The 12,696-nt window shown below is 43.3% G+C and overlaps 1 protein-coding gene across 1 annotated transcript in view; it reads right to left on the minus strand.

Annotated features, from left to right (window-relative positions):
* LOC126355605 (zinc finger protein AEBP2) overlaps nt 1-12,696 on the minus strand; it is a 137,887-nt gene that overhangs the window by 83,835 nt on the left and 41,356 nt on the right. The window contains exon 2 of the mRNA XM_050005968.1: nt 294-408. Coding sequence (XP_049861925.1) covers nt 294-407 — 114 coding nt within the window. The 5' untranslated portion in view covers nt 408. The remainder of the gene's footprint in view (nt 1-293; nt 409-12,696) is intronic.

Genomic DNA, 12,696 nt, shown 5'->3' on the forward strand with positions numbered 1-12,696 from the left:
CGTCGAAGGAATTATTGGTTGTCCGTAAAATGGGAAGACGACGACTCGGGTGAAATCTCAGAAGCACACTGTTATACTGGGAGGTGTTCCCAGCAAACGCAGGGTATGTTGTTTCCCTCTTTCATGTTGAAACTTGTTAACCCTCCAGCCAAATGGCAGTATTCATGAAATGAAATAAAGTTAAAAACAATAGAGATACGTGAACATGACGATACCAAATGTGTACTGCACACTGGGCGTGGAGTTGCAGATGACTGAACACTGCTGTCTGGTAAAAGAGTTTGGAGACTGACCTGTATATCCAGCGGCAGTTGCACCACTTCCTGCTGTTCCGGCGCCAGGGGCAGCGACGATACCAGCGAGACTACGCAGCCCGCGAGGCAAACGAGGAGGGGCAGCCGGCTCATGCTGAAACACAACAACACCAGTTGTAGCGCAACGCCAGAACCGTACATTGCAACTGTGGACATTGTACAACGGTCACCCCAAAAGAAATACACGCTATTTCTACATGTTTTAAAGTTTTACAGTGTGCAGATACATCCTTTAGGTTCAATATTTTCATTTCAGCACATAATTTACATCCCTCTAAACTGCCTTACGCCATCTTGAAACCAGCGCCCGTATACCCGCACGGTAAAATTCTGGACCAACCTGTTGCAGCCACTGCTTGACAGCGTGCACAAGGGGGTCATCATCTTCAAACCTTGTTTCGCGAAGAGAGTCTTTCAGTTTCCCAAAGAGATGATAGTCACATGGAGCCCGGTCAGGACTGTAAGGCGAGTGTTTCAGTGTTGTCCGTCCTAGCTTTGTGATCGCTTCCATGGTTTTTTGGCTGACATGTGGCCGTCGAGCTTGAACTTTCTTCAGTGTCGTCACATACGCATCAGAATTTATGGTGGTTCCACTACGCATGATGTCCACAAGCAAGAGGCATTCGGAACCGAAAAACACCGTAGCCATAACTTTTCCAGCAGAAGGTGTGGTTTTGATTTTTTTTCTTGAATGAATTTGAATGATGCCGCCCCTTTGATTGGCTCTTCGTCTCTGGTGAAAAATGATGGAGCCATGTTTCATCACTTGTCACAATTTTTCCAAGAAATTCGTCTCCACCATTCTCGAACTGTTGCGAAAGTTCGCTGCATACCGTTTTTCTTGTTTCTTTGTGAGCCACTGTTAACATCCTGGGAACCCACGTGGCACAAACCTTTTTTAACGCCAACACTTTCAGTATTCTGCAAACACTTCCTTCCCCTGTCCCAACATAGCGTGACAATTCGTTCACTGTGATACGTCTGTCAGCAGTCACCAATCCGTTAACTCTCTGCACGTTGTCTGGAGTGTGTGCAGTACGAGGCGTGCCGCTGCGAGGACAATCCTTAATATTGCCGTGCCCGCTTTCGTCACGTAACCTGCTTGTCCACCGACTAACTGTACTGCGATCGACATCAGCATCTCCATACACCTTTTTCAACCTCTTGTGGATGTTTCCCACTGTTTTCACAGTACAGCAATTCTATGACGGCACGCTGCTTCTGACGAACGTCAAGCGTAGCAGCCATCTTGAAGACATGCTGTGACGGCGCCACTCAGGGAAACAGGTTGAACTAAGTTTGAAAACAAGCGGGAAGGATGTATCTATACACTGTAAAACTTTCACATATGCAGAATGAAAACTGTATTTTTACAAAAATAGTGTGCGTTTGTTGTGGAGTGACCCTCGTAATATACTGTGGCAGTTGTTTTCAATTAATTATCATGTATCTACGGGATACATTGGCTTGTACCTTGTATGCCGTTTTCTTGGTGTATGCGAGTAGTGACAGAAAGGGAACGATAACGCAGACTGTCTCAGGCAGTAGGTCAGTATGCGTACAGCATCGACAGCGAGAAAACCACAAAGCTTCTCGTTCGCCTACAGTGGCTTTTCAAAATAAGCATTGCAACTGAAAATCTCGCCATATATGAAATCCATTCTGCAATAAGATTTCGGTGGCATAAAATCTCAAAGTTGTTTATATTCTTTGTGAAATTTAAACTGTGTGCTTATCAAATGTGATGAGTGAAAGTACTGTACGTCAATTTATTTAGATTGTACAATATTCGTTGGCACTCCTGTAACTCCTGCAGAATAGCAGTCTGAAATGTATGTCGATTGCAGCAGCACTTATTCCGGCTTGCGAACGCGTTGGTGGACATCAGTAAGACAGCATGGAAGCAGACAAGTATGGGCACCGTTGGAGGGACGAAGTGACTGCTTTAGAAATTCACATGAGATTAAGAGCTATATTTCGGGAAAAAAATGGTTCAAATGGCTCTGAGCGCTACGGGACTCAACATCGGAGATCATCAGTCCCCTGCCAATGTTAGAGGGTGGCCGGATGCCCTTCCTGTCACCACCCCTTCCCGGGCCTCATCGCATCCTCGTTCGCGCCAACACTTCCTTTCACATGCAGAGAGACTTGCGTGCGTGGTGTACAGGAAGTCGCTGATCCTCCGCGGCTGTGTCGTGAGGTCGCGCTGGACGCCATCGACCTTGCTGCCAACAGGCGGCGAAAACGGCGCTTCGCGGTCAGCCAGGGAAAGGGAAACGGGCCGGCTGGCAGCCGCGAGACGAAGCAATGAGCCGCCTGATGGCCGGCTGGTGTTCGGAACGCCCTTGGCCTACACGCCAACGGTGCCGCCAGCGATGCAAGGCTCTTCTGCGTATTCTTGCGTAACCGACACACGTCTGGGCGGCTGCAGAGGTCAGCCAAGGTGTTATCCGCAAACACGCCAGCCGGGGGAAACAACTGGTGGAACATGCTGCTCATTACATACGAATTTTGCTCGCAAAGCTTCTCTGTAATGTTAGCAGCAACGTAACCGGAGTCTTTCCGTTTTGTCGTAGAGCACTCTTAATACGTCATTAGCAAAGCCCAGTACATAATGTGTGCTGAAAGTTGGGCACAAGAAATGAAAGCAAATTTCTTGAACAAGATACAGGCAAGTTTTGCAGGAGAAATTGGCATGCGACAGTGTACAAAACGAGTAATTAAACAATTTCTGGAACTGAAGACACGCATAAGTAAAAAATATCGCCGACAACACAAAAACGGTTAATGGGGATTTGGTTACCCTGACATGCCTCAGATTGTCGACGGTGGTCTAAAATTTTCTCTTGGTGGTGGCTCATGTTTTCAAATGCCAGTGGATCTTACTCCTGAGAAACTGTTATTTTACTCGTCAGACAGTGTGTCGCAGAGGTGTGACGAGACGCACTGACTGAAAGATAACATTTTTCCTCAGCTACCTCTTTTTTAAGTCCTTTTATTTGTGTTACTGACGATTTCGGTCGTCAAGCCTTTATCAGACACATGAATTTTGAGTAAGCAAGTTACATCATGACAAATATACTGCCTGAAAAAAAAGTGATGCACTCTGAAGATGTCAGTGCAGCTTTATATACGCAAAGAACATCGACAGGTATGTAAATGATTAAAGCCGGAATACTCTATGTCACGTAGAGCAATCATCAGAGGGAATTTATGTTGTTCATGATGAGCATTATTACCAGGCTTGGTAGTAGGTATATACAAGGGGAGTGATCAGCATTCAATATTGTGTTGTCCTCATCATTTCATCCATTCATGCAACTGGCAAGATTGGAATGAGAAAAGGTTGGGAATTTGTACGGGCGCTGATAACCGCGCAGCTCAGCACCCCACAATCCAAACACCATCATCATCGTCGTCTGATAATCACGTATTGATAATCGTCATATTGTGCACCAAGCATGACGGAATTCGTTCCTGTCTGCATCTGCCGTAGGGGAACAAGTCATGGACTCCCTGCAGCATGCTGTGTCATCTAGCACCGTTGGTCGGAGGCTGGAGCAGTCGGGCTATAGATTTACCGTCCCGGTTGTAGACTACCGTTAACGTCCTAACACAAAAAGCTGCGTTTGGCGTGCTGACGTGACCAGGAAGATCGGACTGCTGATGAATCGAGTCGCACTGTATTCAGCGATGGATCGCGGTTCTGAAAAACACCGGACGAACCTCGTCGTCGAGTACGATGGCGCTCTCGGGAGAGGTCTGATTCATTCTTCCAGAATTCTGGACAAGCACAGCACAGTACTCCCGACGTGATAGTGTGGCGACCTATCGAGTATGACCTCGGTTCACAGTTCACATGACAATGCTCATTCACGCACGGCACTTGCTTCCGTGACCTGCCTGCGTGATACTGAGATGGCCAGCAAGATCCCTATATCCATTCCTCACAGAATGTGTGTGAGACAAGCTCAGCATCAACTTCATCCCAGCACCTATATTAAGGATATCGAGGACCACTCGAGACAACCGAATGAGTGCGTGCATTCAGGTGAAAGGATGTGCAATTTTATATTGACAAAAAAGGCTCAATACTGTCAAGTCCTTTATAAGTTTGACTCGTTTTTCTAATTTCTAATATAACATCACATGCCTCTCATTCCGTAAAGTTACGTTTCCTCCTTCTCTTCTGGGTACTTTACTTTTTCTGTCAGACGGCATATTTGTGAAAAATTTTGCCATAGTGGGACTCGCTTACTCAGAGTTCGTTTGATAATGGTTTATCAGTTGAAACATTCAGTGTCAATGAAAGGACCCATAAAATCTTTCAGAACATTTATATTGGCTAAGGAGCAACAAGCAATAAAACTGAGTTGCATTTAGCCAAACGTCTGAAGCTCTACAATGAGTCAGGTCGCAACTTATACGAATGGGAGAGGAGACTTCAGCAGCCGACGACCGACCTAAAGCGTAATACCCTTCCCATGATTTTTGACCACCCAGTGTATTTCCTGTGTCACTGAGCTGTCGCCAGAGGCTTGAAATGATGTTTTGTGTAAGGTTCTGACTTCCGCACGTATAGTTTCGGCAGATATGTCATTCTGTCTTGTCGGTGTTTTTCACTTTAACAAGAACTCTCTTTGCCACTTCTACGTACTTTTTATTTGAGTGGTATGCACGGCTCCAGTGGCAGATTTCTTCTGAAATACGAAGAAAATTAAGGTTTAATCTCACATATAAAAACAAGTGAAGCTCCCTGATGAACCCATCAGCACCGACCTGCCGCCGTGTCGTCATCTGTTGTATGGAGGGTCGTGGGATCAGCACACAGCTGATCCGACTTTCTTGACCTTGGAGCCGCTGCTTCTCAGTGAAGCAACTACTCAATTGGCCTCGCGAGGCTGAGTGTACTCCGGTCACGTCCTCCCACCAATAAAAAGTCCTTGGTAATACCGGGTATCGAACCTGCGTCCTTCGCACAGCAGTCATACGCGGTAGTCACTGAGCTATGGAGTTGGGCAATCTCGCATATAACTATGCTACAAAAAGACATAACACCGTCATTTTATATTCATGTTAAAAATGAAGAAAGTTTATAGTAGTGCTGTCACGACATTCATGGCGGCCGTATGTCGCGAAATTTGCACAAACAAAGCAAACCTACTATTTTCGGTTTTACGGAGTACCCCGTGTTCCCAAATGGGGCAGTATCTCAGAGACGTATTATCTAAAAAGAGTGAACCAAGGGTTGTTTTGAAGAGAGGTGTGTATGTTAAAACTCATTGTGAGTTCCAAGTGTACGTATCATACACTCAAAAGAGATGCAAGGCTGTGAACTTCCAAAATCTTGAAAATTCCTCGAAAATTAGGAAATGAACAATTTGTTTCACTGAAACAACGTGTGCGATGAATTAAATAAATTTGGCTGAGCAAAGTGCTGCCTTGGATCAAAGAGAGTACTAGGTTTACACAGTGAACGCTGTCACACTTGCTGTATCTGCCAATTGTCACAGAAACGCTTTAATTTAGGAAATGAAAAAGTTGTTCCCTATCCATCAGCGAAAAGAGAGGCGAATTGCGTTTCGTCTGAGCTACGAAACTCTTAATTCGAAGCGAAACCTATATAAGTGAAAGCTGCTTCGTTATGTAAGGGAGCCAGTTCCTTTGGAGATATTAGCCTTCAACAACCGGCTCCTGACGTTGTTGGAGAACCCAGAGTCGCTAATTAAGATTTCTTTACTTGTCGAGAAGAACTCTAAGCACTTCGGACAGTGTGACACTTTTAAATATCTGAAGAAATGAAGTGCTTATTACTGACGGATTATTAGGTAAACTGAACAAGAATGGAATAGGGTGTCAGTAATAGTCGTTGCAAAAACAGTCACGGTATTCAAGAGGTAATGGGAAACGTAAATCGGACTAGTGGTTTGAACACTATTCCAGGCGAGCACCTTCAACAGTGCGCACATCTCAAAACTGATATTTCTGAAACTGCTCGTTGCTGGTTTATATTATCAACGTAACTTTGACGGCACCAAGTACATAAAAGGAAGAGGAACTCTGTTTAGAAATTTTTGAGGTGGCGAAACAACAAAGGCGAACTGTACAACTCAACTCATCCTCCAGTCCATGTGTCTTTCCTTGCGTAAAAGCTACAGAAAACTGCACCTGACGGATTATGGATGACTCAGTTTAACAAGAAACTGTGAATACAGTCAGTGTATTCTAGTTATTAGGAAACTCTGCAACGTTCCGGAAGACTCTCGTCCTCTACTGGTACACAAGCTGCTGTCACGATCCTGGTGGTCAGATTTGCTTCTCCTGATAACTTTGGGGTAAGGGACTCGTAGTCTCCTGTGGCTCCTTACGGAGTAATAACGTCATTATGATTCATTCAGTTTGCTACTCCAATTATCTTTGTTTCTGTGAACACAATTTCACAATAAAGAAAATGTCTGTAAGGTACAACACAAAATACAGAAGGAAAACACGGTTTGTAGTAGGCTGTGTTATTACTTATTAATTATGCCATCGGACTATTTCGACATTTATATCATTATCATCGTGGAACACAGTGTAATATCAGTACATACTTTGTAAAAACTTACAAGGCGTAATAACAATGTTATTATAGACATGACATAGTCTGTACCTCGGCTTACCTGTCCCTGCGTATCACGTCATGTATCACATTAAACGTGGCACACAATTCAAGTTTCTGTTCCGCACTTGGGACCATATGATAGGTACGGATTATGTAAAATTAGTTGCGAATGAAACCATGTAATTACATTTAAATGAGCACATGACAATACATTTAAGCTGTAGCCACTATGCTCTCGTTCTGCAAACTGACAGACACAATCAACTGTTACTCGATGTTGTCAGAGACCCACTTCACACATAAAATCCTCGACTGTCGACTACCGCATGTCAGAGAGCTTAAATTTCTTCGATGGTGCAACATATAGTACATTCCAAAATAGGGAAACAGATGATTCGACTGAGATACACTAACGTTTGTAACCAGATACATGTAGTGCAATATGTCGTACATAGAACACGGAAAAACGGAAATTCTGTTATATTCAGGCTGAAACATTCCGTCTATTTTACACCCAAAACTGATAGCTTTACTGTAAATACACAAAGACAAATGTGGCAAAGAAAAAAAAAAAAGAGATTTAAGTCGCCTGAAACCAGCCGCGGGACACCATGTGTCCTGTACACCGAAATAATCATAAAATAGGTGTGAACAACCTCTAAAATGTTGTCAGTAGTGTTTGTGTTCAGCCTGTATAGTCAACTTGTTATTTTGGCTGGAGTATGTGACTTAGGCATGATGTGATGTGGACAGCCACTGGTGACAAAGCCAAGCGGTGTTGTGACCTTGTGAGACACCGAAAGCATGAAACTGCCGTATGAGCGGCTGTCGTGCGGCACGCTTTCTGGGAAGTCGGCGCTCTACCACGGTGTCTATCTTCGTGAACCATGCCACCCTGTCATTTTAGGCAGCGTATCACTTACTGCTGCTCGTTTCTCTAAATCTAGTCTTACCAAGTCAGCACTACTAGTTTTCTGCGATCTGCGATTCTGCATGTATACCTACAGTTACATGTTATTGATACTCTGAAAATCACAGCAACATGTTAAGCATGTTATGGTGTACTTTTAGGGTTCCAGCGTGTTAAGGTTTCTTTCCGTTTCATTAACAAAAAGGAGCCTGAGATGGATGACAACTTATGCACCTTTTTGAGAGCAATAAGTCTTGCCACGAGTTCGTTTCACCTGGCGTTTTACAACTTCAGGTCCAATGACGTGGGACCACATGCGGCAGTACCTCAGCGCTTGTAGAGACTGACTCCACACCTTTCTGACGAATAAACTTTGTGCAATATAACTTCCGACCACATTTCATGCTACCGTTAAACCATTCTTCGTGGTACTGTAGGTAATGGTCCTTCCAAGACATCGACAGACGTCAGCAACTATCAAGCATGAGAGTCACTGGGCTGTCTGTGAGGGATTTTCTGTCGCAGTCAGTAAGAACTGACAGTACATTAAGTATTAAGTAGCCTGGGAAGCAGCTAGAACGCCTCTTGCTGACGAGTTGCCAGAATCTGGATACAAATAATCGTGTTTATGTTAATGGAAGATGCAGTTTCACTCTACATAGCTTTATAGACAAACTTAGTACTAACTTCTGTGACCAAGAAACTAATGTTATTCAAATGTGTATGAATTAGCACGGGACCGATTGCTGAGGTCATCGGTCTATACACTTACACACTACTGAAACTATCTTATGCTAAGAACAACACACCCATGCCCGAGCGAGAACTAGAATCTCCGGCGGGGGTGGCTGCGCAATCCGTGACTCAAACCGCGCGTCCACTCCGTTCGGCTAACTAATGTTGAAGTAAACTGATACAGATTGCCGTATCGACACCCACATTTGGGTATTACCAGTCCATTGTCAGGAATACTTATACAGAATTTTGTGATGTGGGCTAAAAGCGTCAGATCACAGAAAAGTGGCTACTGTGTGGCCTGTTGTTTCTATACACACTCTACGAAGATTTTCAGTGAGGTGGTTGGCAGATGTATCTGACAATAGAAATCGAATGACGTCAACTGGCGTTGATTTCTGTCAGCTGCGAACTTTAGCAAGCAAACACTACGTCAATGAAAGAACGAGCGACTCGCCGTGTTCACGATCACTAAAATATTATGTAGAACTGACTATAATCATAGTTATGGACATAGACGACGTCAAACAGAGTTGCTTACAGTTTGATGAAGCAAGGGTCCACAGCTGTTACAAAATTTTTGAACATGGAAAATGCCGTTTATGGCTACCAGTATATTTATTAGTTGCGATTGCAATCTGGACGGTTATCGTCTCCAAGCACGCGTATTTAGTATTTATAATCCACTAACCATACAAAGCAATACAAGTGACATATTTCACACATAACTTTCTTTTCGTTGGCAACAGTTGGATTTGTCATCAGAAAATCATTTCAAACGATTTTGTCGACTTTTAATGCTAACGTGTGATACGGAAATGAAAATGACAAACCATCATCACAACTAAATTATGTACTGATGACCGTACAGTGTTGGCTGCTAGTTATAGTTGGCAGCGACCGAGATGGAATCAATACCGGTCAACTACATTCACTTTCCATCGAATCAGCTACTTACATTGCACGTATGCTACTTATATATCGCTTACCGCTCTATCCTGACTCACAATACAGATTCCACGATTCTTATACTTTATTTATCGTCTCTTACACTCATAGAACGCTACGCACTATCATATTTTCATAGCATTATATTCTGAACCATGCAATTGTAACTGTTCTTCTGCATGTTTGTGGACAGAGCTTTGAACAGCTCTTACGCTTAGCTCTCACTGAACTGACGTGATACCGGTGATGAGATTTGATGATACATCGGAAACACAGGTATTTGATACTTTCTAAACAGTTTACTCACAATTTTACCACCAATCCGAAAATGTTTCATGAATTAGAGCTTAGCAGGTGAGATGGTAGGGGGAAATAACTGTAGGGGCTTCCATTGACGAAATGCGTGTTTAGAGAAAGGTAAGTAGTGTTGTACATACCTACCAGAAAATGAGTGAGACGCAATGGGACCAATGGCCCATAATTCGATACAGAAATTGTGTATTAACCATCGTGTGCTACAGAATTTGATACAGTGTGATCTAAATCCATACTGCAAAGCCTTTCCATCCCTGAGCAATAATATTCACAGCGAACGCTTAGGAGGAAGTTTACTATCTCTTGATTAAAAAAAATCTATTTTTTTAAATTGCTTTTTTTGATTGAGAAAAGTGTTTAGAATCCACCCCTGAAACGGTTTTTCCTAATACGGAACGGAAATGTTTGTTATTCGCGGTTGAACAAAAAAATACACCTGCCTGAAATCGGCCTTTTTCACGCTCCAATTGTTTTCTTTCGGAGGACGAGTTATTGTACCGGTGCTTGGGGGAAAACACACAAAATTCAAATGAAAGTTTGAACGCGTGTGTTTGGAAGTTAGCCCCCAAGCATTTGCATTGTGTTGCGAAGACTGTGGAGATTGCGACTTTCCTGGCAGTGAGCAGCTTCAATCATGGGTTATTCAGCAATTCTGAAGACCAAGACAACGATGGACATCACCCTGGGACTCTATTTGACGCAGTTCGCCAAGCGTTCGGACGACCACCGAATTCAAGCGGCCGAAAACTGCTTGTCACCGGTCGTACGACCGGCTCTGGAGCAGCGCAGGATGGCCCAGATCGAACAGAACGCCCTCTATGAGGAAGAGAATGTACTAGTTTATGGATCCGGAATAGCAGATTGAATGTAAGTTGCATAATATTGCGTTTATATGTAGACAAAACTTCAAACGCGTTTTTCTCGAAATGACTTTTTTTATCGTGCGGTATGGTAACTTCAAATCTACTGAACCGATTGGCATGATTCTTTGTTTCTGACAAAGCTAACTAAACTGTCTAGGAGTTGTAGCCCTTTTATTCCGATCCATCAACTATAAATATTTTTACTGGGCCTACGAAATCGAAAAATCTATGAAAAACCCTTTTTTTTCAAATGGTCGCCATTTTGTTTCCTATGGTCCAAATAACTTGAGCGAGGTACAACTCCTTATAGAACCTTATATACTTCGCTAACGTCAACTCAATTTTGATTTCAGACGAGCCGACTGACGTGTGACATACCGCTCATGGAGGTCAACATCGAAATTTTTTTTACTTCCGACGGCACTTCCACCTTTGCTCTTCGACATTTCCGGTCAAAAAATTCTAGTTTGTAGAGGAAATATCAATAAACATTTTGACGCAATTTGACATTGATATCTATAACACATCCAGAGAAAAAAATTCTCAAAGAACATGCTTTTTTCGGGCCAAAGGTAGTAAACCTCCCCTTAAGAGAGATTCGTTGAACTTGGAAATAATCACATGATGCTCTCAGATGCTTTGAAGCAACGTAAGCTAAGGGTAGTACAATTTTTCCTGATCTCCTACGGAATTAATTTTAACTCATAAATGGTGACACATTTCACAATTTCAGGCAGCTCGGGAGAAACTGGAGACCTATTTCGCTCATGTAGCAAGCGCAGACACTCTTGAGAAACCTGCAGATCGTATGTTAAGGTGAGCGACAAATACTCGGCACGCTCAGGCCAGCTGTTACCTGTCGTCCTTGCTGAAACGAGGCGAGTGCCTCGCTGAACTTTCTCATAATTAAACCCGACTCGTTTCACGCTTTTCCGCCCATACTTTTAAGTTAGCCCCATTTTAATGCGCCGAGGGTTTGTCTTGCACTGAGCAGAATGAAGCTCTTAATGGCAATGTGTATGACTAGAGCTGTAAAACTACTGTAGGCTATGGTAATTTTCCTAGTAGCTTTGGTCGGTTAAGATCGTACCGTGTTACCTGTGCGTTAGGTGTGTTGCATACCTATCGGGTGTTACCTTATTTCGATCGCATTGTTTGCGTGTGTGTAACTTACGGAACATTTTTGTTCTACATAGCTATCCTCCTGTCTCTTACTTAAAAATAAGTGGTATTTGTAACAAAGTTGACACTGTCTGTTTAATTCTGGCTGTATTCGAAAACTGATCTGTGATGTGGAACAAAGGGACATTGTAGTAAAAATATAGAATTGAGTACAAAATAACAATAATTATATACATTCTTTTATGTTTGTGCATGAAACTGTACTCTAGGACTGACTTAAATGCACACGTTAATGAGTGACTGACAATTTATTTATTGTTATGGGGAGCGCTTAGACCAGATAACCGAGATCAGCGTTGTGGAGTGAATGCTTAGTATCGTGCTTATGTCGCTGATGACTAATGCAGCACGAGGGAGACATTGCAGCACAGCAGATAAGGACAAACGGCCACTACACGTAACATCCCTGTCTGGTGGATGGCTTCATAAGTTTTTAGGTAGGCACGGATCCAGGGTTCAGTGTAGGGGCAGAGGGTAACTGTTTCTCCATTGCCCCCCCCCCCCCCCCCCCCCTCGCCCGTCCCCTCAAATATAGTTCGCCGTCGTCCACCACATTTAACATGCCACAGGTATAGAGGATTTTAGCAATAACAGCTATAAAACATATTAAACGTTGAACCACAACCAGCGGGTACACTAATACTGCCACACATTTGGTTTCAAACTGCTGGGAACTATGTACCAGCATGTCAGAAATTCACGTTGTGGAGTGGGCGTCAACATCTCACAACGCTTTGCAGTGAAAAAATTTCTTAATTGCAATTTTTACAACCATATGCGGTCTGATTTCATTCAATAATCGCGATATAGGTTAGCTACAATTTC

This window comes from Schistocerca gregaria, chromosome 3 (genome assembly GCF_023897955.1).
Source record: "Schistocerca gregaria isolate iqSchGreg1 chromosome 3, iqSchGreg1.2, whole genome shotgun sequence".
In the NCBI taxonomy this organism is placed as follows: Eukaryota; Metazoa; Arthropoda; class Insecta; order Orthoptera; family Acrididae; genus Schistocerca; species Schistocerca gregaria.